General features: G+C 42.1%; 1 protein-coding gene across 15 annotated transcripts in view; it reads left to right on the top strand.

Moving 5' to 3' along the window:
* The window catches only part of greb1 (growth regulating estrogen receptor binding 1), a 314,458-nt gene that overhangs the window by 100,926 nt on the left and 185,574 nt on the right, over window positions 1-27,958 (top strand). For 12 of the 15 annotated variants that reach the window (XR_011955202.1, XM_072561932.1, XM_072561938.1 and 9 more), the window contains one exon: window positions 8,075-8,146. Coding sequence is in view for 4 of the 15 variants with exons in the window: in XM_072561932.1 (XP_072418033.1) it covers window positions 8,075-8,146 (72 nt within the window). In the remaining 11 variants the exon portion in view is untranslated. Of the gene's footprint in view, window positions 1-8,074; window positions 8,147-19,153; window positions 19,258-27,958 lie in introns of all 15 variants that reach the window. The other 3 variants (XM_072561940.1, XM_072561941.1, XM_072561939.1) reach the window with 1 other exon arrangement.

A 27,958-nucleotide genomic window follows, 5' to 3' on the forward strand; every position in this document is an offset into this window, starting at 1 on the left:
GCCATTAACATTATTACAGTCCAGTCTACGTTTGGAAGGTTAAAATCCCCTATCAATGCAATACGATCATTGTGGCAGGTATCTGAGAACTTTCATATTTGCTTCTCAATATCCCACTGACTATTGAAGGGCCTATAGTGCAATCCCAATAAGGTGATCATCCTCTTGTTATTTCTCAATTCCATCCATATATCTTCACTGGATGTTCTCCCAAGAATATCCTCCCGAAGTACAACCGTAATGTTATCCCGGATTAAAAGCACCACTTCCCTTCCTCTCTTGCCTCCCTTTCTATCCTTCCTATAGCATTACCCCAGAACATTACGCTGCCTGTCTTGCTGCCCCCGAGCCATGTTTCTGTAATTGCTATGATATCCCAGTCCCATGTTCCCAACCATGCCCTGAGTTCATCTGCCTTCCCTGTCGGGCCTCTTGCAATGAAGAGAATGCAGTTCAATGTATCTGTCTTAGCTCATTCCCTGCCGTGCTTTTGCCTGCATTGACTATTTAACTTGCTCCTCTTATCTCCTGTCTTTTCTCATTATATCTTTGGGTCCCACCCCTGCTATGAGTTTAAAGCTTCCTGAATAACACTGGCTAATCTCCCCGCCAGAATATTGGTCCCCTCCCAATTCAGGTGCAACCCTGAACTTTGAGAAAGACTAATTTATTGTAGTTGGACAGCTCCTCACTCTCTGAGAAGTCTCACATTTTTTTAAAACACAATCTACAAACTAAAACATTAAAGCTAATCACCTAAATGACTTCAGTTTATCTCTTTCACTATCTGGTTCAATGTAATCATTTTAACTAACCTTGATAACTGCTGTAAGTTGTGCTTGACTGAATTTACCACGTGTCTGGTGTAGCTAGTCTTTTCTAAAATGACAAGGGCATACAGTGAATTCTGTAGCCAATAAAAAATAGTCAAGGGAAAATGGAGGATATAATTGGTTCAGGCCAGATTACAGAGAAGTGCTGCTATGTTGGTGGCAGCTCTGTGTTATATTGAGTTCAAACATAAGTTGAATTATCTAAACTAGCTCCATAATGGTTCCACATTTAATATGAATGGTAGGCAATAAGACCATGCAACTTGCATTGGAGTATCTTCAATTGTATTTCTTGCTTGTTTGTGCAGATACAATTTACAGTGACTGACTAATCATTTGCCCATTCCAATGCTTTTGGGTTCGCCTACAGAAATTATACCAAAAGATTATAATATTATTGTTAGCTGGGAATATTGAGTTTAATGTAGAAGTGAATAGGGTTTTGGTTTTCAGTTCTAGTTTGTATTTCAAGAGTCAGAAACTCATTCCTTTTAACATTTGAGGGACCTGAGAGGTGCACACAATGTAAACAACCCAAGAGCTCCCTGGATGGTAGGACTGTTGCCTGTTGTCACAAAGGTGCTGCCCATTGCGACAGTGAAATCCCTCCCTGTTTGAGAATCTGGCTGGATGATGCCACGGAGGTGTGAGCACCATGATGCGTGCAGTCAACGGCCACTTGCATGTGCGAAAATCCAGCCACTGCTGTTGGCTCCATCAGTACATGGTAAATTGTGCCAAACAAGTTGCTTTCCAGTAATGAGCATCAGTGAACTTCTCAAGTGCACTTGTGGCTTGTTGGTTGGGAGATGCCATACATGTCCCTAGTCAGATGAAGGTGCTTTCAGATCCGTTTTTCACTTCTCTCTCAATGCATCACTCAACGGTAATGAAGACCCTGGTTTTGCCTTTTTATATGCTGCCTGTTCCTGCTCAGCTGCAGCCTCCTGAACTTTTGCTTTTATTGATGTTCATCTCTTCTCCTCCTTAGTCATAGAGTCATAGAGATCTACAGCACATCACAAGGCCTTTAAGCTCATCACCGGTCAAAGACATGACCTAAGTATTCTAACCACATTTTCCAGCACTTGGCCCATAGCCTTGTATGTCTTGGCATTTCAAGTGCACATCTAAATACTTAAATGTAAGAGTTCCTGCAGCTAGACAGTGAGTTTCTGATTCCCACCACCCTCTGGATGAAAACGGTTTTCCTCACATCACCTCTTAGCTTCCTGCCCCTTACATTAAACCTATATTCCCTTATCATTAATCCATCCCTCAAAGGAAGAGTTTCTTCCTATTTATCCTATCTGTGCCCCTAATACTTTTATATATTTTCATCCTGTTCCCTGTCAATCTCCTCTGCTCTAAGGAAAACAACTCCAGTCTGTCCAATCTCTCTTGAGCACTGAAACTCTCCAGCCTAGGAACCATCCTGGTAAATCTCCTCTGCACCTTCTCCTGTGCTATCACATCCATCTGAGAATGTGGATTCCAGAACTGCATACAATAATTTAGCTGTGGCCTCACTAATTTTTTATACATTTCCAGCATAACCTTCCTCTGCTTAAACCTCAACTAAAGGCAGGTACACCACGTGCCGCCTTAACTGTTTAACCACTTGCCCTGATATTTTAAGGGATTGTTGTGCATACCGCTGATCCTCTGTGCTTCCCAGGGTCCTACTGTTTATTATGTTTTCCCTTGCCTTGTTTGTCCTGCCCAAGTGCATCAACTCTAAGAATAATAGGGTGGTTATGGTAGGGGATTTTAACTTCCCAAACATAGATTGGGACTGCCATAGTGTTAAAGGTTTAAATGGAGAGGAATTTCTTAAGAGCGTACAAGACAATTTTCTGATTCAGGATGTGGATGTACCTACTAGAGAAGGTGCAAAACTTGACCTACTCTTGGGAGATAAGGCAGGGCAGGTGACTGAGGTGTCAGTGGGGGAGCACTTTGGGGCCAGCGACCATAATTCTACTGGTTTAAAATAGTGATGGAAAAGGATAGACCAGATCTAAAAGTTGAAGTTCTAAATTGGAGAAAGGCCAATTTTGATGATATTAGGTAAGAACTTTTGAAAGCTGATTGGAGGCTGATGTTTGCAGGTAAAGGGACGGCTGGAAAATGGGAAGCCCTCAGAAATGAGATAACGAGAGTCCAGAAACAGTATATTCCTGTTAGGGTGAAAGGAAAGGCTGGTAGGTATATGGAATGCTGGATGACCAAAGAAATTGAGGGTTTGGTTAAGAAGAAGAAGAAGGAAGCATATGTCAGGTATAGACAGGATAGATCGAGTGAATCCTTAGAAGAGTATAATGGAAGTAGGACTATACTTAAGAGGGAAATCAGGAGGGCAAAAAGGGGCCATGAGAGAGCTTTGGGAAAGAAAATAAGGAGAATCCAAAGGGTTTTTTACAAATACATTAAGGACAAAAAGGTAACTAGGGAGAGAATCGGGCCCCTCAAAGCATTATGTTCTTCAACCTCACTCCCAATAAAATATTTTATGTTGAAAAAGTAGATATTGATTATGCTTTTTGTGATGGTCCTGATCTCAGTCGATTGAAAGGAAGCAAATATAGTTTTCTTCAAAAAAGGAGGGATAGGGAAAATGGGAAACTAAACACCATTAGTCATGACAAAATGCTGGAAACCATTATTGAGGAAATGGTACAAGTACATTGAAAGCATAACATAATCTGGCAGAGTCGTATGGCAGTGCAAGTTGATAAAGCAGTTAAGAAAGCAAACAGAATAGCTGGCTTTGTAAAGAGGGACATTGAATATGAAAACTTTGAGGTCACGTTAAACTTTTTCAAATTTCTGGTTAGGCCCCTAATGGACTATTTTGTACAATCTGGGCATTATGTTTTAGCAAGGATGTCAAGACCTTGGAAACTGTAGAGAGATTTATTAGAGAAGAGTTATGTGGAGCGTTTTGAGAATGTTTTACTTAGGTTAGGGAAATCTAACATACAAAATTAAGGGCTTTTGAAAAAGCATATTTGGAAGAAATATTTGCAATAACAAGTGAGACTATCTCGAAAGTATCAGATTTACAAAGGTTGGCTAAAGAGCTATAAGGGAAATAAGGGGGAATGGTTTCACAGATACTGAATGGTCTCCTGCTGTCCTTCAACATTCTGTGATTATTTCCCTTGCTTATCAGACAACTTCAATAAGTGCTAGCAAAAGCCAAAAACATGTGCGCAGAAATACTTCTGGATTTTTATTGGGTAAAACTGCAGTTTACCAGCGCTGGTAACCATTCTGCTGTTTGTCCAACCTGGACTGCTTATCCAGTAGGAGATTGGCTTCCCAGGTTATCTGGGGCTTACTGGGAAAAATTCCAATCCTCAGTGCCAGGTCTAGCTTTCCAGGTCCCATTGACCAGGCAGTTTGTCAAATTAATGATAAACAGTACCTGGGAGTACTGCAGATCTGTTTGGCTCTGATGTCCGGTTACTAAGAGTAACAGAGGCTTGATTTGAATTCCAAACTTGCAACTTTTAGGCATGACGTCTTTGAACTAACTAACTCCACACAGACTGGAGACTAAATAAATCTGTGAGCTAAATACGCTTATGCAATAATATGCTTGTATTAACTTTAAAACTTCTAATTCTTTCTCTAGTGGACTGAGGAGACTTTGAACTTGAGTATACAAGTTGGGATGACATGTTTAGGTTGTACAGGACATTGCAGAGGCCTCTTCTGGAGTACTGTGTGCAGTTCTGGTCTCCCAGCTATGGGAAGGATATTATTAAACTGGAGAGGGGTCAGAAACAATTTACTAGGATGTTGCCAGGAATGAAGGGTTTGAGATATAAAACTAGGCCAGAGAGACTGGGAATTTTTCTCGCTGGAATGTGGGAAGTTGAGGGGTGCTGAAAATGTGTTGCTGGAAAAGCGCAGCAAGTCAGGCAGCATCCAAGGAGCAGGAGAATCGACGTTTCGGGCATAAGCCCTTCTTCAGGAATTCCTGAAGAAGAGCTTGTGCCCGAAACGTCGATTCTCCTGTTCCTTGGATGCTGCCTGACCTGCTGCGCTTTTCCAGCAACACATTTTCAGCTCTGATCTCCAGCATCTGCAGACCTCACTTTCTCCTCGAAGTTGAGGGGTGACCTTATTGAGGTTTATAAAAGCATGTGGGGCACAGACAAGAGTCCTTTACCTAAAGTGGGGGAGTTCAAAACTAGGGGACATACTTTTAAGGTGAGAGGAGAAAGTTTTAAGAAGGACCTGAGGGCCAACTTTTTCACACAGAGAACAGTTCGTGTATGGAATGGACTGCCCCAAGGAAGTAGAGAATGCAGGTATATTTACAAGGTTTAAAAGACATTCGGATAAGATCGTGAATAGGAAAGGTTTGGTAGGACATGGACCACACGCAGGCAGGTGGGATTAGTTTAGTTTGGGAATATGGTTGGCTTGGACTAGTTGGACCGAATGGTCTGTTTCCATGTTGTATGACTCTATGACTCAAAATGGTGAATAAACAACATTGCAAGAGTTCATTTAGTTTAGTCGTACTTTGAATATAGGAGTTGGATGTCATGTCGAGTTTGTATAGGACGTTGGTGAGTAAGTAGTAAGTAGAAATGGTTGTAGAGAAAAGAGTAATTTGGGTTTACTTCTAAAATGGTCGAAATACCTCCCACTTAAAAGAAAATAAATGAAATTAAGTATGTTGCTTTATTTCATATTTGAGAGTGGAAGTTACTGTTTTTAAGTAGCTTTGTCACCTTGGAATGGCTTAAGAGACATTAATTGCTTCACTAAAATGCCATTACCTACTGGCTTGCAGTTTTTGTGCATTATGCTGATAGTTATTATAAACAACTCAGACAGCTGATGGTCGTGACCCATGTATTTGAGTCTTTTGAGCAAAGTCATTCTTGTGTCAGAGTATATTCTGAATGCATGAAGTCTGACAAAAAAAAGCACAAGTATGCCAATGAACAGGTACAGCCCAGGATTAGAATTCTAGCCAAGTGAGGGTAGCATGTGACTCAGTGGTTGGCACTGCTGCCTCATAGTGCCAGGGACCTAGGTTCAATTCCACCCTTGGGTGCCTGTCCGTGTGGAGTTTGCACATTCTCTCTGTGTCTGTGTGGGTCTCCTCCCGGTGCTCCGGTGTCCTCCTATTGTCCAAAGATATGCAGATTAGGTAGATTCGCCTGGCTAAATTACCCCATAGTGTCCAGGGATGAGCAGGCTAGGTGGGTTAACCATGGGAAATGCAGGAATAGGGTTGGGAGTTAGGTCTGGGTGGGATGCTCTTTAGTGGGGCATTGTGGACTCAATGGGCTGAATGACCTGCTTCCATACTGTAGGGATTCAATGTATACATCATGATGTTCTCCAAATGCTTAGAATAGTGAGTCAAGAGACCAGAATCTGATGCAAGTGGTGAGATCCGCATTGGTTAATTTGATCGCAGTTCTTTAGTTGAGATGTTAAACTGAGGTCCTATGCACCTATCCAGATGAATGTGAAAGATTTTTTAGCAATGTTTAGGTCATGTGATGCAGTTTATGTTACTGGACGAGGAAATGGAGAGACTATGCTCCTTCATACTTTAGTAACTTTATGCAGCTGAGAACCCATTCTCAAGTACTGCTTAATATGCAGCTGTTCAAGCCAATTTTAGTTACTATTTTGAATCTTTCTTTTCTTTAGCTCATGCTATCGATGACTCCCCCCCAACTCTGGAACTTTTCCCTACTTTAAATGACATATACAAATGATGTTGATATTTGTGTTGCTTTGTGAACAGACTGGTACACGTGGACTGAAAGGGTTTGCAGAAACTAAGGCTGCAGAGCTGATCCATCCTGAACAGACCACCTGAGTGCTGTAGGGCACTGTTTGAAGCATACAAGTGTGAATGGGAAACCATTCTGTTTTCTAAATCCGTACGCAAAGGAAAACTGACCTTTCCTGTGACTTGACGTCGAAGAGGTGATCAGCAGGATATTAAGCAGCAAATTCGGAGACAGGACTGGTGGGAAAAATAAAACATGTCTGAATCACCATTGGCAAATATCAAAGGCAACCCTTTCCATGCAAATCACATTTGAGGCTCAGGGTCTGACATTTACTCAAAGCCCGAAAGAAAAGAGGGTGGCTGTGGAGGTTTCTCAGAGAGAAGTCTGAAAGTATGATTTGCCCTCGCTCCCTGGGAGAAAATGAGGACTGCAGACTGTGGAGACCAGAGTCGAAATGTGTGGTGCTGGAAAAGCACAGTCGAGGATCAGGAGAGTCGATGTTTCAAGCAAAAGCTGTTCATCAGGAATCAGAATCCCCTGCTCCTCGGCTACTGCCTGACTGGCTGTGCTTTTCCCTCACTGCCTACCAAGCTCAATGGTAGGGTGTCCATAAAAGATTTTGAGCAAGTTTCCAGCCAGACCAGCAGTCTGCTGGGCTAGAAAGCAGCCAAAGGGATGTTCCGTGAAGTGGGGGTGTTCAGACATTATTGTGGTGAGTCAGACCACCAAGGGATGGGGTATGATTTGTACACTTGTGGAGTCAAAATTACATGGAATGTTGGGCCTGGAGGCATCATTGCCATTGCTCTTGAATTGTATTGTACAGACATTCGTTCAACCTCCTTCCAGGAGTCACCAGGTAAGGGAAAACTGGCCTCGAGGTATTAAAATAAAAATTGTGTAAAAGAAAATGAAAGCAAGCAACCTTCTAAGGACTTTAGTGAATAACCAGATTCCAAAGGTTGTTCACCTGTACAGTCTGTCCACAAAGTGACACAAATCCATTTACATGTCACTTAAACAAGGAAAAGTTCCAGGGACATTGGAAGTGTTGAAATGGAGGCAATAGCGTAGTGGCATTATCACTGCACTCTTGATCTAGAGGTCCAAATGATGCCCTGAGGATCTGGGTTTGAACCCTGGCATGCCACATGATGGAATTTGAATCAGTAACAAAGCTGGACTCTAACCGGGTATCGGCTATTCCATATATAACCCACCCCAAACCCCTCAATTAGATTTCAATCAACAGATACTCACTCCCAGGTATCTGTTATTCCATCTATAACCCACGCCAAACCCCTAGTTAAGATGTTTGTCTCAAGCACTTCTAGAACATAGTCAGAGAAAATTACATTGCAAATATGAATACAATTTCACAAGACTTGAACTTATAACAAATTGTAATCTGAGCATCTAAAAGAGATTCAGAGAGGCCTGATTTTCTTTCTACCTTCTATTCAGGTGTGTAATAGAAGGCAGCACCCATATGTGTGTGTGAAGGGGATCTTCCAATCAAACAATGAGGATTACAAGGTAAAAAAATCTACTTCTCCATTTTTTGCACTATGTATTGCAAGTTCCCATTGCTCTTTTGCTTACAATCCATCTGTATCAATCTTAAAACTGTCTAATTTTTAAAGGAAAAATGTCAATAAAGTCAAATTTATTTCTTTAGTTACAAATCTGTCCTCAGCTTGTAGTCAGCTTCTGTCAATGATTCAGTCCAGGGCACAGATAATCAGTCACTTACCCAATGATTTGAGATTGGAAGACATCTGGGTTGTTGGTAATATTAGCAACACAATTAATAATGTAAATGGTTTGAAATATTCCTAGATAAAGGTTGGTGTTTGACATTGGTTTCATTGTATAACAGGCCATTGGCAAAATTCTAATTGAAAGCAAAACACTGTGGATGCTACTGACCTGAAAACAAAAACACAAAATGTTCTGGAGGAACTCAGCAGGGATGGCTGAGAGAACAGTTAATGTTTCGAGTACAAAATGACTCTTTGCAACCTTAATTGAGCTCATTAACTTAGTGTGTTGATCCCTATAAATGAGGACAGTTTGCAGTTTTATTCCAAGCTCATTGTCATTCCTGCTTCATCAAAATAGTTCACTGTCAACGTGAATCATTTCCCATATGTTCTGTTTATATTTTTAAAATTAAAATATTTTGAAATCTTACCCAGGTTACTGACTTATCCATAGTTTTGAAAGAATCTTTCGTCTTGGTCAACATAAAAATGACCCAAGATTTAAAGGGAATGTACAAGAAAAATAAATTTCTCCTTCCTGGTACCAAATTCCCTGACTGTTCTGAACAGAAAATTCTAAACCATTCTAAACACCTCCCCCACAGATGGGACTGCTCAGAAATCATTTTGACTTCATAAAGAAAATATTAGTTTGTTGATAAAAGTAATCATCTTGTCTCTTATACCAACATTTATTTCTAAAGAAGCTGGCTCTGTATAAATAAATGTTAATAAATTGGTCAAGTTCTGGGTACTTAAGTTTTAGTTGAATATAATTGTCCCACATTGGTACCAAATAAGCAGACAGTTTCTACATTTCTGGCAGTTCTTTAACAATTGAGATGCAGAGTTGGCTGAACTTTTTTTTATTCCTTTTCACCTACATTTTCTCCTTCTCGGAAAGCAACTTACCATTACTTGGGAGCACATTCCAGGATTTTGGGTGTATGTTCCCCATGTTTCCCCATCAGTTAATTTCAATGCGCATCAGTTCATTTAGTTTAGATAAATGTGAAGTGCTGCATTTTGGGAAAGCAAATCTGAGCAGGACTTATACACCTAATGGTAAGGTCTGAGGGAATGTTACTGAACAAAGGGACCTTGGAGTGCGGGTTCATAGTTCCTTGAAAGTGGAGTCACAGGTAGATAGGATAGTGAAGAAGGCGTTTGGTATGCTTTCCTTTATTGGTCAGAGTATTGAGTACAGGAGTTGGGAGGTCATGTTGTGGCTGTACAGGACATTGGCTAGGCCACTTTTGGAATATTGCATGCAGTTCTGGTCTCCTTCCTATCGGAAGGACGTTGTGAGACTTTAAAAGGGTTCAGAAAAGATTTACAAGGATGTTGCCAGGGTTGGAGGATTTGAACTATAGGGAGAGGTTGAATAGGCTGGGGCTGTTTCCCTGGGGTTGGGGAGTCCAGAACTAGAGGGCATAGGTTTAGGGTGGGAGGGAAAGATGTAAAAGAGATCTAAAGGACAACATTTCCACACAGAGGGTGGTACGTGTATGGTATGGCTGCCAGAGGAAGTAGTGGAGGCTAGTAAGATTGCAACATTTAAAAGGCATCTGGAGGGGTGTATGAATAGGAAGGGTTTGGATATGGGCCAGGTGCTGGCAGGTGGGACTAGATTGGGTTGGGATATCTGGTCGGCATGGACTGGTTGGACCGAAGGGTCTGTTTCTGTGCTGTACATCTCTCTGATTGTATGACTGTAAACATGGGGCCTATGTCTTTGCCTGACCAAACTACATTCATTGTGGGCAAGGTGACAATTTGGAAGATACAATGTGCAAAACCACCCTTCTGAAGATTCTAGTTCTTCACACGGTAATATTTTAGAAGTACTTTGAAATATACTTTTGTTTTAAACTGATAATTTTGTTGCATGACCTGCATAGAATGTAACAGTGTTGCTCATCGAAAAAGTACATTAATCTGACTCGTAATGTTAAGTTTTGTTTCAAACTAATGTCCAAAGTAGTAAAAAACTTTCCAACAAGTTCATGTTGACTCTCATTCTTCTTCTTATACAACAATAACAATAGAGATTTAAGGTGTTGCGAAGCCATGAGGTAGTATGAGGTCGAATTTCTGCAGTGAGCATTAATTACTGGGAATCCACTCTGTCTATTAAGGAATTGGAAGTGAACAATAATTTCAAAAGGAACATTTTTAGATATTTGAGGGAAACAAATTGTAGAATTAGGAAAATAGAGCAAAGAGAATGGGACTAGTTTGCTCTACTGAGAACTGGCATGGCTTTGTTGGGCCAAAATGTCACTATGGACTGAATGTTTGTTCTTGGCTAGGTGTATGTCACGGCAATCTACAGTCGTCATAGAGTCATCCAACACAGAAACAGACACTTCAGCACGCCACGTCTGTGCCAACTAGCAAACACCAAACCATACTAATGCCATTTATCTGTTTTTGTCTGTAGACAAGTATGCCCTGGCAATTTAATTGGTCATTTAGATGCTTCTTAAGTGTTGCAAAAGTACCTGCCCTCTACCATCCTCGAAGGCATGTTCCACATTTCTACCACCCTCTGTGAAAACAGATCGCCTTGAGACCACTTACTCCTCACCTTAGACCTATGCTCTCTGGTATTGGGCATGTCTGCCACAGGGAGAAGATTCTCACAATCTACCCCATCTATGCCCCTCTTAGCTTTGTATACTTCAATCAGATCTCCCCTCAGCTTCCTGTGCTCCAGGGAAAACAGACACAGCCGATCCATTCAATCCTCATAACAGAGATTTTCCCCAGGCAACATAGGGAGGTGATGGCCTAGTGGTATTATTGTTAATCCAGAGAATGAGGTAATGTTCTGGCGATCTGGGTTCAAAGCCTGCCATGACAGGTGGCGAAATTTGATTTTAATAAAAATCTGGGATTAAGATGGTTTAAGACCGATGATGGCTATGAAACCATTGTTGATTGTCAGAAAAGTCACATCTGGTTCACTATTCTCTTTAAGGGAAGGAAACTACCATCCTTACCTGGTCTGGCCTATATGTGACTCTAAACCCACAGCAATGTGGTTGACACTTAACTGCCCTCTGGGCAATTAGGGATGGGCAATGAATACTGGCTTATTCAGTGATGCCCTCATCCCTGTGAATGAATAAAAAAAATCTTGAATCTACCATGAGGCCAAACAAGTTTTCTCGCTGAATCTTAACAAATGAGCCTCATCAATATCTGTTCTTGCCCTTATGGCAAGGATTATATCTGAATTCAGGCCATCTTACGGTGTGCTCTTCCCAGACCAACTCACCACTCAGCAGAGATTCAGGAACTGAGCAGCATCCCTCGTAATAATGTCATCTTGAAAAACATGTTGTGCATCCAGATAAGCACTGTCAGTCTGGAGCTGCTGTGCATAGTTCCTGGCATTTGGCCTGCGTGTGGCAGACGGAGAAAGTGCCAGGTGGAAATATTGGCACTCTGCTTTGTGGGCAGGGCAACTGATGGGTGGAGTAGTGCCAACATGGGAAGTCGTTTTCCCACAGGACTTGCAGAGGAAGCCATGACATCAGACTGTGCCAGGCTCAAGTTACCATCCAGGTCAGTGCAGTCTCATCTGTCTGGACGAATCGAAAGTGTGGTGCTGGAAAAGCACAACAGGTCAGGGAGCATCCAAGGAGCAGGAGAATCGACGTTTAGGACAAAAGCCCTTCATCAGGAATGATGGAGGAATGCCCAGTATTGCCGGAGGAAGAACAATGCCTTTCTTCACTCCACCAGTGTAAGTGCCATCATCTTCCATACAGTATCTTGCACATAGCAACTCCAACCAAGCCTCAAGCTCTATCACTCTCATTATTGCCTGCAACATCTTCCCCTCTCACTTCCTTACCCCAATCCCTGACACTACTGACACTGTGTGCCCAATATGCTGCCTACTCATTGTATGGGAGACCTCTCCACTTTACCAGCAACTGTGCCAGGCACTTTCATCCTCTATAATACCTCCACCTCTCTCATTCCAGGAGCAAATCAACCCACAATAGGACAGAAAGACTCAAGAAGGGGATCTATGGTAAGAGAAAGTGTCTCTAGATTGCTGTGTAAGAATCCCCTCCCCCGAGTGAAGGCTACCCCCTTGACTGGACTGTGGATTGCAAGATATAAAAGAGACCTAAGGGGCGACTTTTTCCTGCAGAGGGTAGGACGCATATGGAATGAGCTGCCAGAGAAAGTGGTGCAGGCTGGTACAATTGCAACATTTAAGAGGCATTTGAATGGGTGTATGAATGGGAAGGGTTTGGAGGGATATGGACCGGCTGCTGGCAGGTGGGACTAGATTGGGTTGGGATATCTGGTCGACATGGATGGGTTGGACCAAAGGGTCTGTTTCCATGCTGAACATCTCTATGACTCTCTAACTCTATAACTCATAAGATAAGAGCCCATGGTGTTGGAAGTTGTATATTGATGTAGATAAAGAACTGGCTAAAAGGTAGGAAACAGCGAGTGTGGGTAAGGAGTTCTTTTTCAGGTTGGCGACCTATGACCAGTGGGGTTCCACAGCTATCAGCACTGCGACCACAACTGTTTGCAATATATATTAATGACATGGAGGAAGAAAGCAAAAGCATTGTGACCAAGTTTTCAGATGCCACAAAAAAAAGGACAAAAGGCAAGTTGCAAGAGGGATACAAAGTTTGCAGAGAGATCTTGATAGGTTAAGAGAGTGTGCAAAAATTTGGCAACTGAAGTATATCGTGGCAAAATGTGAAGTTCTTCGTTTTGGAAGGGAGATCAAAACAACTATTATTTCAATGGAGAAAAAGTACAGAAAGCTGCAACACAAAGGGACTTGGGGCTACTGGTGCACAAGTGGTCCACATGAGTGCAGCAGGTAATCAGGAAGGCCAGTGGAATGTTGGCCCTTATTTCAAGGAGGCTGGAGTATAAGAGTAGGGAACTCTTACAATGTACAAGGTGCTGGTCAGACCACATCTCGGGTATTGTGAGCAGTTTTGGTTCCCTTATTTAAGGAAAGATATCATTTCATTGGAGGTAATTGTCTCATTTTCAGGTACTACAACCTCCATCTGCTTGTTCCATTTAGGTCTGAGGACTTTGCTGCCACCAATTCTTTTTCTTTCTCACAAAGAAACAGAAATAGCTGGAGAAATGCAGCATCTGAGAAGAGAGAGCAAAATTAACATTTTGACTTCAGTAGCCCTTCTTCAGAAACCTTTTTCTCTTTTTTTTAACTCTTTTTCTAGCAACAGGTCTAGTCCCTGTCCAATATTTAGTGGCAGGGAGTAGATCACTAATGAGTCTATTTTATTTAATGTCTTAAATAAAAAATGGTGGCGTATTGAATGAAAGCAATTGTCACAATTCACTTATGAGTCAGTCATAATTCTGAAGGACTCTTGGGAGGTGTGCCAAATGTATCGGTTCCCTTTGCATACTGACACAGAACTCAACCACCTCCAGTCAAAGACCGTGCAGGAAATTAATGTGGGCATTAACTCCTTCTGAGCTATTATCTTATACAACAGTAATGCCAGAAAATCTAGAAGAGATAACTCTGCCCATAGAGCTTCAATACTTTCAACATTTGTCATTGATGGTGAAGAGATTTCACAGAACCAGTCAGAAAATCAGTTATCTCAATTGGACAATTTAATAAAATTTGCTATTAGGTAATATTTTATGAAGAATGTTAACTCTTCCACGTTTGTATAAATCTGTGTGGATGCGTAAGACATATTTCTCCCAGCTTTGCAGCGAGATGATTTTGAAGCTCTATTTATTTTTTAATTACCTGATTACATAGCGCTAGAGGGCTGTAACCATTTTGCTCAAAATCCTGCCTTTGTCAGCACTCAACAGATAATATTTCAGAAGCAACTGACTCAGAGTAAGTTAACAGAATTTAAATATTGCATTAAGATCACAGATTGTCTTGATTTAAAGCATGATCTTAAATTGACTCAGACACACTATTATTGCACAGTTATTGGAAAAGTTCCGAATGTTGAGAAAACTTCTTGAATATGCAGACATGCAATGCCCTCTTTACTTATTGTGGAGTATTTACCAAATTCAAAGATGCATTCTTAGTTGTAGAATAACGGTCTGCTGAGAACATGATTTTCTCAAATGATCCTGCCTCATCAATGCAGTTGTCTGACTATATTCTGCCTTGAAAGACATATGAGCTTGAACTGGAGATATTGAAAAGCTTTAAGGAACAGACATTTCCTCAAAACAGCATCAGTATTGATGCCAAACCTTCACTCAGAGTTGCACAGTGACAACTCATATATGTATAAATAAGGTTTCCATGACACTTTCAGTCAAGATGGTGCTTAAGCAACTCTGAGGAAGCTCCTTACAATATCTTTAGAAAGAAGTAATGTTGTTGAATAGCAATAAAAATAAATATGAAGAACACCTTTGATGGTGGATAATTTCCTCTGAGTCAATTGTTTCTGAAATATTTTCTGCTGATTGTTGTTGAGGAACACAAAGACAGGACTTTGAGCAAAATGGTTATAGCTCTTTAGTACTGTGTAGTCAGGTAATTAAAACTAAGTAGAGCTTCAAAATCCCCTCGCCGCAATGTTGGGAGAAATATGTCTTACGCATCCACACATGGATTCATACAGTCGTGGAAGAGTTAAAATTCAATCCTAGGTCTATGCTGTGTTAGTTCATCTCCATCAGGTTGAGGAAGAAGAGGCACTGTATTTGGTTTAGCAGTGTCAGAAAGAAAAAGAGAAAAGACAGTTGGGGTTTTGAGTACAGAGACCTTGATTGGGAAGCATACGTAAGTAGATTTTGGACAAATGCTGGAACAGGATCATCATACAGTGATAGCGTTCAGTCAACTGATCTGCTGCAGTCATTGGTGTACATTATCAGAAGGCTGATAACACATTTAGTATGGTGTAGGTCACTGCCTTTAAGACATAATTAAATTGGCCCCAACTCATCAAGACTGTTGAAAGTAATCATTAAACTTTTTACATTGCTTTCCTCTTTCCGAATTCCCATAATCTCATATTTAGACCTTGTATAAGTCCTACTTATTCTGTATAAAATAAGTGAAACTGTCTCATCTGCTTCTGCACTGAGAAGTAATTGTAAACAACTTGTTCAGATATATCATGACAAATGTTTGAGACAGGTGGGATTTGAAGCCAGACCTCCTGACTCAGAGTTAGGGAGACTACGAGGATGCTTCCAGATAATGTTTTTGATATTTCCAATTTAACCTGTTACACACTATCACTGTGCCACACGAGCTCTCATGACCATATTTTAAAAAAATATGTTTTTTAAACAACTGTTCAATTCATTTCTGAATACCATGTGACCTGTCATTTGAACTGCAGCCAGCAGAGTCTACAACTGAAACCTGATTCCCCCACAGTCACTTGAGAAATTAACACTTTGTTTAAGGTTAGACCATCAACAATAAGAACTACAATATAACAACTGACTCATGGTTCATTTCAAGATGGATGAAGGAGACATAAAAACCCAATGGCTATTAGACAAAAATGAAATGGATCCATTGACCTGACAATGTAGTGTGATGATTCCTCATTCGAACACAAAAGGCTCTCTTGAGCATTTTGGATGCTGATTAACCCTAGTACATCATCTTATTCAGAAAAGGAATCTGAGCTTATAAGAACATCACACTGGTGAGAAGCAGCTTTGCAGTCAGAGACCAGCAGAAGGTCATTGAGTAATTTGCAGTCAACTAAGTGAAAGTGAAAATAAATACCCTCAGTTTGATCTGTAAACTCAGCTGAGAACCAAGCTCCTAGTAATTTCCCTATCATAAGTCTCTCAGATGACTAAGAATCTTCTGTTTTCAAGATCTTCACTCTAACCAAGTCATCAACTTATCTAAGAAACTACATGCCTACTACAAAGAGACTGAAATAATCTTAAATTGTAATTGTGTTTTTTCCTCATCTTCATCTAAGATTTCAAATGGTGATGTGTATGAGTTGACTAAGTGAGATATCACGTTTTTAAACCAGCAAGGCAAACATGCAGTTAAAAAATCTTTGTTTATTTTTACATTATAAAAAAGTGCGCTGTTGGAATTATTACAAATGGGATGATCACTCTCTTGGGTCAGAAAATAAATGGACATCACAAATAAATACACTTTGATCATGGGAAACAAGCAATCTATCCATGACCTCCCCGACTCATTGTCATGACCATCTACTTCAGGTTGCCATCTCATAGAGTCTCACTACTCTGTAATGCCAAGCTCAAGTCTGATTACATCCCAACACCACTTTCCAGCTGTATTCTGTTACCCTCTTCTAACCCTACTATTTTTCTTTCTCTCCACTCTTGAGAAAAAGAATTTGCCCCACTGGAACTTTCAGTCCTTTTTTTAACTCATGAAAAAGCCATTTGAGCATGCGACTTCGGTAAATTACCTTTACATGCTATGGAAAAGCAAAATGACTGGTGTGTGGCCTCCTCTGGGATTTGGGGATGCAGTGCAGCCAAGTTGCTGAGAAAACCAGCAGACATCCCATATGTCAATAAAAAATAAACACACAACTTAGGAGCAGGAGTTGGCCCCTCAAGTTTGCTCTGCCATTCTGCACAAACATACTTAGTCTGATTGTGGTCACAATTCCACTTTTCTGCTTCCTGCCCCATAATTCTTGACTTCCTTGTTAAACAAAACCCTGTTTGACTTGGCCTTGAATGTCTCAAACAATCAAGCCACCCCTGTTCTGTGCAGATGGGGGTTCCACAGATTATGAGAGAAAAGAAATATCTGTCTCAAGTGAGAGACCCCTACTTTGTAAATTGTGTTCTCAAGTTCTAGATTGTCCCACAGGGGAAACATCCTCTCAGCATCCACCCTGTCAAGACCCCAAAGGATCTTGTACGCTTTGAATTGGTTGAGTCCAACTCGCTCAACCTGTGCAACTTGTTTCTAGGTACGATAACTCCTTTATCCCAGAAATCGGACGTGTGAACTTTTTTTGAACCGCTTATTATATCCTTTAGCATTTTCCTGATTCCCTTACAACTGCACTCTTGATGAAAAATGTGATAAAGATGCAAATTTTTCCTTCTTTCACCCTCCTTACTTTCGAGGCCATCAATAAAAGTCAACATTTCTGCAACTAATGATCTGCTCAACCGCTCTCTCACCTCCACCTTCAATGTTCCAATCCCTATGAAGGCATTGCTGTGTCTCACTCTGACTGTTCTCCATGGTGTGCACCTGAGGGCTGCAGTTTGAGTGGGTATCGCAGACAACTGGTTTATCCATTCCCTGCCGAGCCTGGCTGATTCACTGAAGGTTTCAGGGAATCCACACAAGTCAGTTGTTCATTGATGAGGTTTTGGTAGTTTATATTTTACATGTCAGGAAGAAGATGGCAGAACTGATGCAGATGTGGATGAGCTCCCAGAAGACAGAGGAGAAGCTCTATGTATTTACTTGTCTGTAGGAAGTAAGTATCGTGTCTGAACCTCTCAGGACCTATGTTTAAGACATCACCCCTTCACTAAGAAGGTCATCAATGAAATATCTTGCCCTTTTTAATTACAACTGCAGGCTTCAAGCAAGGCATATCCAATGGTTACAAATGTGTGCATGGCATGAGCTTCCCAAACATCTTCCAGGCTTGAATAAATGACATCTACATTCTTTTCCAATTTTCGATCTATTGTTGCACTGTATTCCAAAAGAGTTGAATACATTTCATTCCCGCCTGCTGGAATGATATTAGCTGAGAGAATATGCAGTTTTTTCACTGATTGCAGGTCACCCTCCAGGGTGTGGGATGGCATTGACATGGTTGCTCCTTGCTTTGTGAGCCACATATCAATTCAACCATGTAACACAATCAAGAGAGATTCCATTCCCTAAGCATCCAGTTAGTTTGCGGCTGTACACAGTAATAATGCAGGTTGATGCATGGTGTCCTGGCAGAAATCACAATGTTTAAAAATGTGTTGCTGGAAAAGCGCAGCAGGTCAGGCAGCATCAAAGGAGCAGGAGAATCGACGTTTCGGGCAACACATTTTTAAGCTCTGATCTCCAGCATCTGCAGTCCTCACTTCTCCTAGAAATCACAATGTCCCCATTGTGTGGCAGATTATCACTTTGGCAGGCTGGCTGTCTAAACAGTAAAAGCAAGGGCACTGTTGAAGTGACAGATATGGGAGAATGATTACTGTTATCTTGAGTGAAGACAGCAGGTTTATGCATCCCTGTGCTATTGCTGTTTCCCCTTATTAACAATATACTGGAGGAGAGAGAGGTTGCTGTCTTGTAAGCCTGTTTAAATAGTGGTATCAGCAGGCAGATTGAATGCAGGCTGAGCCTGGAAAACATGCCTTGATTTGAGACAATTACCTGTATTTTTGAAAACAAATGTTCAAGTTACCTACGTGTATGGTTAAAGAGCATTTACGATTTGATGTGAAGTATTTAGTCAGTTTTGCTTTTGATAAAACAGATCATGCAGTAAATTCAGAACCATCAATATCGCTGTTTATATTTCAGACCTCTGGAGATTAGAGTTCTGGTCAGAATGACCCAAACTGAAAATGACTTTTCCAGGGTTTATGCAGAGAAACAATCTGCAAGTTGCTTTTCTGGAGGAGGAATGCGTTCTGATATCCCTTTGCTGTTCCTGTTTTAGAAAAATTGCATTTCAGTCCAGATTTTCAGCCATTTAATCTAAGTCTCATGAAACTATGTACGGACATATCTATGACAATTATATTTTTCCTGGTATCTGATCAGATTAACAGACTCGGTGCAATTATTATGATTATGCTGCAAGTTCTTTGCAAATGAATACCCAGAATAAGAATATACTGAGCGACAAGGTTCAAGAAATACTTGGGGTAAGTCTTCATGAATAATATTGTCTTTTATTCTTTAAATTGCACAATGTTCTGCCCCTCTTTTTATTAAACTGTCAGTCAGCTGGTTACTTACAAACTGAAATTATGCCCACTTGTGCCCTGAATTTGCTATCCGGGTTTATAATGCTTAAACGTCTTGATAAATTTACTGATGTGATTGTTCCAAGGTATCTATTGTTCATATGCACTTGGAAAATTATAGCCAAGCTGAGAAGATTTGGAACTTCTGGAGTGATTTAATTTCAGTTGATTTTGCTGACATCTGAATTAAATGATGATTTGACAACACAGAAATCCAATAAAACATGAAGCTAGTCGCTCTGGTGTGTCATGTGAATAACAAAACTCTTCGAGAATTCTGATTGCTATTTGTGGGAGTTTGCTATAAGTTGGCTGGTGCAGTTCTGACATTTCAGCTGTGGCCCAGTTTCAGTAGGTTTTTCATTGACATCATGAAGTATCCCGTGGTCAAAAAGGATGCTATATAAATGCAAGTTTTACTTTCCTTGGGAAGGCTCTGACTCAAATCAAATGAGTCATGTAAATGCAACATTTTAAAAAAATTGTGGATGGAAAAGGATTTTGTAAAAGAGAACAATGTGTAAAGTTAGTAAAATAACCTATATTTTTGCAGCTTTGTCCTGTTTGTTATGTCTGTACACATTGTGTGTACAGATTACTTGTGTGACATGGTGGCTCAGTGGTTGGCACTGCTGCTTCACAGTACCAGAGACTTGGGTTTGATTCCACCCTTGGATGACTGTGTGTGGAGTTTACACATTCTCCCCGTGTCTGTGTGCGTTTCCTCCGGGTGCTGTGATTTCTTTCCACAGTCCAAAAATGTGCAGGTTAGGTGGATTGGCCATGGGGAAATGCGGGGTGGAAGGGGGTCCGGGTAGCAGTCTCTTCGAAGGGTCAGTGTAGACGCGATGGGCTGAATGGCCTGCTTCCACACTGTAGTGATTCAACGATTCTACTTTGTTAAATGTAATCTAAAATGGTATTTGTGATTTTTGAGAAGATTTGTAGCTCAGGTTGAGCTTTGGATTGTAAGTTTGCTCGCTGAGCTGTCAGGTTTGATTTTAGACATATCATCACCACACTCTGTAACATCATCAGTGAGCCTCTGTTGAAGCGCTGGTTTTCTGTCCCACTTTCTATTCATCTGTCTTGGTCTGTTGTGGTGGGTGATATCATTTCCAGTTTTTTTTTCTCAGTGGTTGGTAAATCAAGGTGTTTATTGATGGAGTATTCTTACATACAGATGAACAAAGACACCACTTCAACTGGGACAACACATCCATCCAGGGACAGGCTAAACAGAGACACACCCGGGAATTCCTGGAGGCCTGCCACTCCATTCATAAACACGTTGATTTGGACCCCATTTACCTCTGAGGAAAAGAATTGGAAATGATATCACCCACAGTGCTTCACCAGAGGCTCACTGATGATGTTACCAAGTATGGTGGCGAAAACAGACCTGCCAGCTCAGGGGGCAAACTTACAAACTAAAACGATATTTCCAATGCTGTTTATGCTTTTGCATCAGAATATGGTGGTGATTGTGAATGTCCCAGTCAGCCTGTACAGTGCTCCAACTTGGAAGTTTTGCATCTTTGTTATTTTACATGTAACATTTCAATAAGCTTTTCTTTCTTGAAGTTAATAGAGCTGTTTCTGAAATGGGTGCCCCCATGGCATTTTGAATCATGGTACACATTATTATGTGTCTTTCCTCAGGCCTGCTGTCCAACCAAGTCCAAAGAGTGGTGTCATTGTAGCAGACAGATATAAGGGTAGCAAATACATGGACAGAATTTTATGCATGTGAATACTGTGGAAGATGGATGGGAGGGGCGGGTGGGTAAATGTCAATAAATTGGTCCAATGCCATAGACACTGGTCCTGATGGCAGTCTACTTGCCCTGGCTGTACTTTTACAAGTCTCAGAGAGGGGTGAGGTGGCTACCGGAGAAATGGCTACTGCACATCTGCTTCCAGCCTTACTGGCACTATGGCAGAGGCTCAGAGGCACTTTCCAGTCAGGTTCGTGGTTAGAAAGGAGGGGGTATCTCCTCCTTTTATGGGTGACGTGGGCCCATCAGAGCGCCCTTGTCCAGAGTTTTGTTCCTCAAATCCGTTCACTGTTCTAGTACTTGTAGATAAGTTTTAACCTTGACTAATCTAAATTTAATAGTTATGGAATCATAGAGTCTAACAGCATGGAAATAGACCTTGAAGTCCAATTCATCCGTGCCAATCAGATATCCACTGACCTAGTCCCATTTGCCAGCATTTGGCCCATCCGTCTCTAAACCCTTCCTATTCATAAACCCATCCAGATTTCTTTTAAATGTTGTAAATATACCAACCTCCTCCACTTCCTTTGGCAGCTTATTCCATGTACACACCACCCTCTGCTTGAAGAGTTCCCCTTCCGGTCCTTGTTAAATCTTTCAACCTCTCACCTTAAACCTATGCCTCCTAGTTTTGGACTCACTGTTGGAGGTAAAAAAGACCTTGGCTATTTATCCTTACCCTTGCTCCTCGTGACTTTATAAGGTCACTGCTCAATCTCCTATACTGCAGGGAAAGAAACCCCAGCCTGTTCAGCCTGTCTCTCTTTAGCTCAAACCCTGATGACCTGGCATCACCCTTCCAAATCTTTTCTGAACTCTCTCAAGTTTAACAACATCTTTCCTATAGAAGGGTGCCCAGAATTGAATGCAATATTCTAAAAGTGACCTCACTAAAGTCCTGTACAGCTACAATATGACATCCCAATCCTCCTCTCAATGTTATGACCAATGAAGGCAAGCATGCCAAGTGCTTTGTTCATCACTCTATCTACCTGGACTCCACTTTAAGGAACTATCCACCTACACCTTAGGTCTCTTTATTTACCAGGTCCCTACCATTTATTGTATAAGTCCTACCCGGATTTGCTTTACCAAATTGCATCACCTCATCTTTATCTACATTAAAATCTATCTGCCACTTCTCAGCCCATTGACCCACCTGATCAAGGTCCCACTGTACTTTGAGATAATTTTCTTCACCATCTACTGCACCATCTATTTTGGTGCCATCTGCAAACTTACGAACCATACCTCCTTTATTCACATCCAAGTTGTGTATGTTATGGAGTAAAGCAGTGATTTAGCACCAATCCTTGTGGCACACCACTGGTCACAGGCCTCCGATCCGAAAACCACCAGCCTCTTTCTCCTACCTTCAAGCCAATTTCGATTCCAATTGGCTAGCTCCTCCTGGATCCCATGTGATCTAAATGTACTGTAAATTTACAAAATGAATAGACAATGTTTTCAAAATTCAAAGTACTTTGCACAACAAAGTCGAGGACAAAGGAAAGAAAGCAAAAATTTGCGTTTGTACAACACAGTCAAGTTGGACCCTGTATTCCTGATGAAGGGCTTTTGCCCGAAACGTCGGTTTTACTGCTCCTCGGATGCTGCCTGAACTGCTGTGCTCTTCCAGCACCACTAATCCAGAATCTGGTTTCCAGCATCTGCAGTCATTGTTTTTACCCACTTGAAATGTACCCAGACGCCTTGAATGATCCAAGTGATGGCTTTGCCTTCCATTTTGCAGAACTCGAATGATCCAAATGAATTTTCAGACAAAGGACAGGAGCATAACCATGGCAACACTGCCCTGAATATAAGTAGTACTTAGGCGGTTCTCCAGTATTTTTATAAGATAGAATAAAGCTATAACGGCAGCACTGAGATTTGGATTGTAAAATACCAAGCCATAACGATGTTTCTGAAGAGGCACCAATGAACAGCTTTTCTAGCATGGTTGCAGCCAAGTGAGCTCTCGTGCTTTCTTGAATCACTGCAGTTCCTGTGCTGTAGGTAGACCCACAACTCCCTTAGGGAGGGAATTCCAGGATTTTGACCAGTGACAGTGAAGGAACTGCCATATATTTCCAAGTCAGGATGGTGAGTGGCTTGGAGGGGGAACTTGCAAGGGGTGGTGTCCCCATGTATCCACTGCCCTTGGCCTTATTGTTCTAGATTAATGTGGCCATGTATAACTGAAGAACTAGGCTTTCACCATGAAGAGTGCATAATGAAAGCTTCTGGTATGCCCATAGGATGATATTTTTCAACAATTGTTTTAACAAATTGGGACAAAATTTGCGACTTGAACTGATGCCTCCTAAGTACCCCCACAGCAAATAAAGTTGCACTTCCTTGAAATAAACATTTTCTTCTTAAATATCGGGGCTAATATATAAAATCCAGATTCATTTTGATTTCCTTTACCTCTGATTGAAAATGGTTAATGAATTTCAAGTCAAATTGACTTTTTGGGGTCATTTTTTGACCTTGTGTTCAGCTTGCTGCTGAGCTAATTGGAAATGTTGATGTATGTGCCATAGAGCTGAATTTTTAACATGCTAAGTTTTAGTTGACTATTGCTTTACTGTCTGGAGGACCAAGTTGGATACATGGAGCTGAATTTTATCAAAGCCTGCCTACACATCAAGTTCAGGGAGTTTCATGCAGGGTTTCTGTCTTATGAGCTCTTGTACATTTTCTCATGACATTCCCTACTGCTCACCTCATTATGTATGCACTTTGTATGGTGCTGTGTTTACGCTATCTCGCTCACCCAGTAGCAGACGCATTTTCCACTGCTGGGACCTTCCCATGGGCCATATTTAAAGCCCGCGTGTGCACCAGGCTATCTATAAGACCATAAGACACAGGAGTGGCAGTAGGCTATTCAGCCCATCGAGTTGGCTTTGCCATTCATTGGCATCGTGGCCAATCTGATAAACCTCAGTGACACGTTCCTGCCTTTTTCCCTTGAATACAAATTTGTCTATAAATAAAACTTAGAACTGTGGATGCCGAAGATCTGAAGCAAAACCAGAAATTGCTGGAGAAACTCAGCAGGTCTGGCAGCATCTGTGAAAGCAGAAGAAGCTAATGTTTCAAGTCCAACATTGCCCTCATCTCCCAGTAACTATTCTTCCTGGGGGAAGCCAACCTTGTTGGAAAAGTCTACTTCCTGCACTTCCTCATTGGGAAATGAGCTGAAGGAGTATATCCATCAGTACTAGCCTTGGTAGATGGCTGGTTGAGGGTTGGGTGACCCCACATAGATCCCCAATGGATTCCTTGGAAGCAAACAGATGCATAAAATTTTAGCAGAGCTGTCTTGATGACCACTGGGACAGGATGGTCCTGTACATCTTCATGCCACAGATCCTGCTCCAGCAGGTGACACAGTTCTATGCCAGTGTGTGCCAGGACATCCTCAATCTACAGCTGTAATGTGTCTCAGATGTCTGGAAGAAATAGCTTCAAGAATGATAGGTGCTGGGAGGGGGCAGCATGGTGGCTCAGTGGTTAGCCCTGCTGCCTCACAGCACCAGGGATCTGGGTTCAATTCCACTCTTGAGTGACTGTCTGTGTGGAGTTTGCACATACTCCCTGCGTCTTGTGGGTTTCCTCCAGGTGCTCTGGTTTACTCCCACAGTCCAAAGATGTGCAGGTTAGGGTGGATTGGCCATGCTAAATTGTTCCATGGCATCCAGAGATGTGCATTTGTTTGGGGAATGGATCTAGGTGGATTACTCTTCAGAGGGACAGTGTTGACTTGCTGGGCTGAAGGACCTGTTTCCATGCTGTAATTCTATGATTATTATAGTGTGCCAACACCTTATACAAACATTGCAGTTCCTTCACTTCCCTGAAAGCAACAGTTTGGTTACTCCACCATTTCTAAGGCTGATAGATGCTGGGCCTACTTTACCTCCACGGTGCACCCTGAAGATTTTCAGCTATGCCTCCTTCTCATGGACAGTTGGTGGGCATGGCTGCTGGCCCTGGGCTTGCAAACTGCTCATTTTCACTGCTCCTTTGTTCTAGCCCAGCCACAGCAATAAACATTCCTTTGTGGCTACATCAAGTCCATCACAGCTCCAAAGAGTCTATGTGGAGATTTCCAGAAACAGAACAAATCCTCCGGAACGTGAGCACTTAGCGGTCATATCTTGCTCAAATCATGGTCTAACATAGGCCTTCATACAGAGAGCCATGGAGCATTCCATCGAGGAGGACAATGGGATGGATGTACATTGTCCTTTGACATAGTGGATCTTATTCTGATGTATGCGGCGCAAGCCATTCTGTCCAAACACAATAGGAATTTGTCAATGTTAATGATTGCTGACACCTTGAGTCCCACTTTACCCATGAACAGTGGCATTGTACATGACAGCATGTTGGCAAATGCTTACCGTTCAAAGTCAGAGGAGATCATCTCCTTATCTCGTTTGAGGTCTTTGATTGTCTTTGTGTATTGTGATGTGCAAGTATCACTTATAAGATCACCGGTGATTCCTTTTACTTCACAGAGGTGACTGCTCAATCAGTAATGACCAATGACATGGTCAAGATTGTTTGTGGGCAGGATTTGTATTTGACATAATTGATCACTGCCTTTATTTCACATTCCCTGATTACAGATGTCCTACAAACTGTACTGTGTACTTTTGATTCAGTTTCCTGAGTGTCTCAGACAAACCTGCCTGCTGCTCCTGTACCTCCGTATGTCTTCAATTGAAGTCATTAAAGGCCAAAGCAGTACTTCCGCGCCTGCCTGGGACTGAGAAGGTGTCTGGTTTTTAATCGTTCTGAGTTCCAGAATCTCACTCAACTGCAAAGACATGCCAGTGGGGTGCTCACCAGCATGTGCTCCTGTCTGTGCTCCAATTGACTGAGCCAGAGAGCTGCCAAGATCTTTGGCTTCTTCCTCCAAGGAGATGGAGAGATAATATCCTGAAGGGTTGATCTTTCTCACTTTGTGGATGCCACTGGTTCCTGCAGAAGAAGAGAGACAGCGACTGAGTTGCAAAATAGGTTTGGAAGTTTGGGCGTATTGTGAATGCATTCACCGTGAGAGTAACAGAAGAGCAGCACAGCAATGGACAATGAATCCTACTTGGTTTCTGGGATATGGAAGTATTGGCAACACCGCATGAGCAGTCCCAGTCCTTTTCTGCTAAGGCAAGGCTGCAGACCTAATAAGGAGTGTCAGGCACCCCATCGTCTTGGCCCTCCGTGTCCTATTTTGGGCTGTGATCTCCTGGAATGAGACAAAGAGAGGGATTGAGTGACATGAAAGTGGCTCACAGCAGCTTTTAGTTCTGCTGCAAGTAAGGAATAGTTGATGAGGTGCCCTAAGTGAGTGAGCAGGAAGTGCAGGGTGCATGGACAGTTTGTGGTCTGTGTCAAGATTAGAGTGGTGCTGGAAAAGCACAGCAGGTCAGGCAGTGTCCTGAGGAGCAGGAAAATCGATGTTTCCGGAAAAGCCCTTCATTAGGAAACACCAATTTTCTTGCTTCTTGGATGCTGTCTGACCGACTGTGCTTTTCCAGCACCACACTAATCTTGACTCTAATCTCCAGCTGTGCATACAGTGGGTAAGGGTAGCTAAGGGAAGATGCTGCATGCTGCAGTTAGAGTGGTTTGGTTTACGCTGATGATCTTGGGGGCCAACTGTCCTCTCCGGCACCCCGTCCATCAGGACTTCAAGGACCCATATTGTAAATGGCGATTTGCAGTCAGTATCTGGAGAGGCTGTTATGCGTTAGATGCCAATATCCATGGATTGGAATGTGGACTGGCCTTACCCTTGGAGTGTGTCCTGAGATGTCAGGGAGTGCTTTTGATGACCAGGCTAGGAGGAGCTCAAGTGGGGAGCTAGAGTTGCTAGGTACCAGCTCCGACCTTCACGTCAGGAATTGTCGCTGTCTACTTTCTGTCTGGTAGTCAGGAGAATTGGAAACTGCATATCGATGAGGTGAGATTAGGTAAAAATGGGACACTAATCCAAGATTGCAAATGAGCCTTATGCCATTCACTAGTGAGATTCTTATCCTGCCGTTTCAATATTTGTTTGGAGAATTGGACTTTCTTCTCTCAACACTGAGAATCCCATTTTTGCCAATCTCATCCAATTTTCCCAACTGACTTATGCGAGCCTCTGTGAGCGTCATGTGTGGCATGTTAGGTCAGTGGTTAGTACTGCTGCCTCACAGCACCAGGGACCCAAGTTCGATTCCACCCTCAGGTGTAGAGTTTGCACATTCTCCCTGTGTCTGTGTGGGTTTCCTCCCACAGTCCAAAGATGTGCAGATTAGCTGGATTGACCATACAAAATTGCCCATAGTGTGCAGGGATGTGCAGTCTAGGTGGAAAAGCCATGGGAAAGGCAGGGTTGCAGAAATAGGGTGGGGGGCTGGGACTGAGTGGGATGCTCTTTGGAGGGTCAGTGAGGACTTGATGGGCCGAATGGCATGCTTCCACACTGTGGGGATTCTGTGACTTGTCAATGGCCATGTCATTCAGAAGCTGTGAAGATACCACACAGTGGATTGAGGGTTAATGAGAAAGACTGTGAGTTATGAGTTGGGATGAGTTCCCTGGATGCTTTGAGTTGAGTAACTAAGTGATCCACAGAATTCTATGACTTGACCCTGTGGAGCCAGCCTGCCTCTGCCTGTCAGCCCTGGGCCGAATTTATCCACATTGCATCTGGCTTGCAGCAATGGACCTGGTGCACAATGTGGTGGCAGTGAGAAATCCCAGAAGGTACCAGTAGGGGGCAATATTTCTCCCAATAGTGCCAGTGTGGT

Source organism: Chiloscyllium punctatum, chromosome 3 (assembly GCF_047496795.1).
Source record: "Chiloscyllium punctatum isolate Juve2018m chromosome 3, sChiPun1.3, whole genome shotgun sequence".
Classification (NCBI taxonomy): domain Eukaryota; kingdom Metazoa; phylum Chordata; class Chondrichthyes; order Orectolobiformes; family Hemiscylliidae; genus Chiloscyllium; species Chiloscyllium punctatum.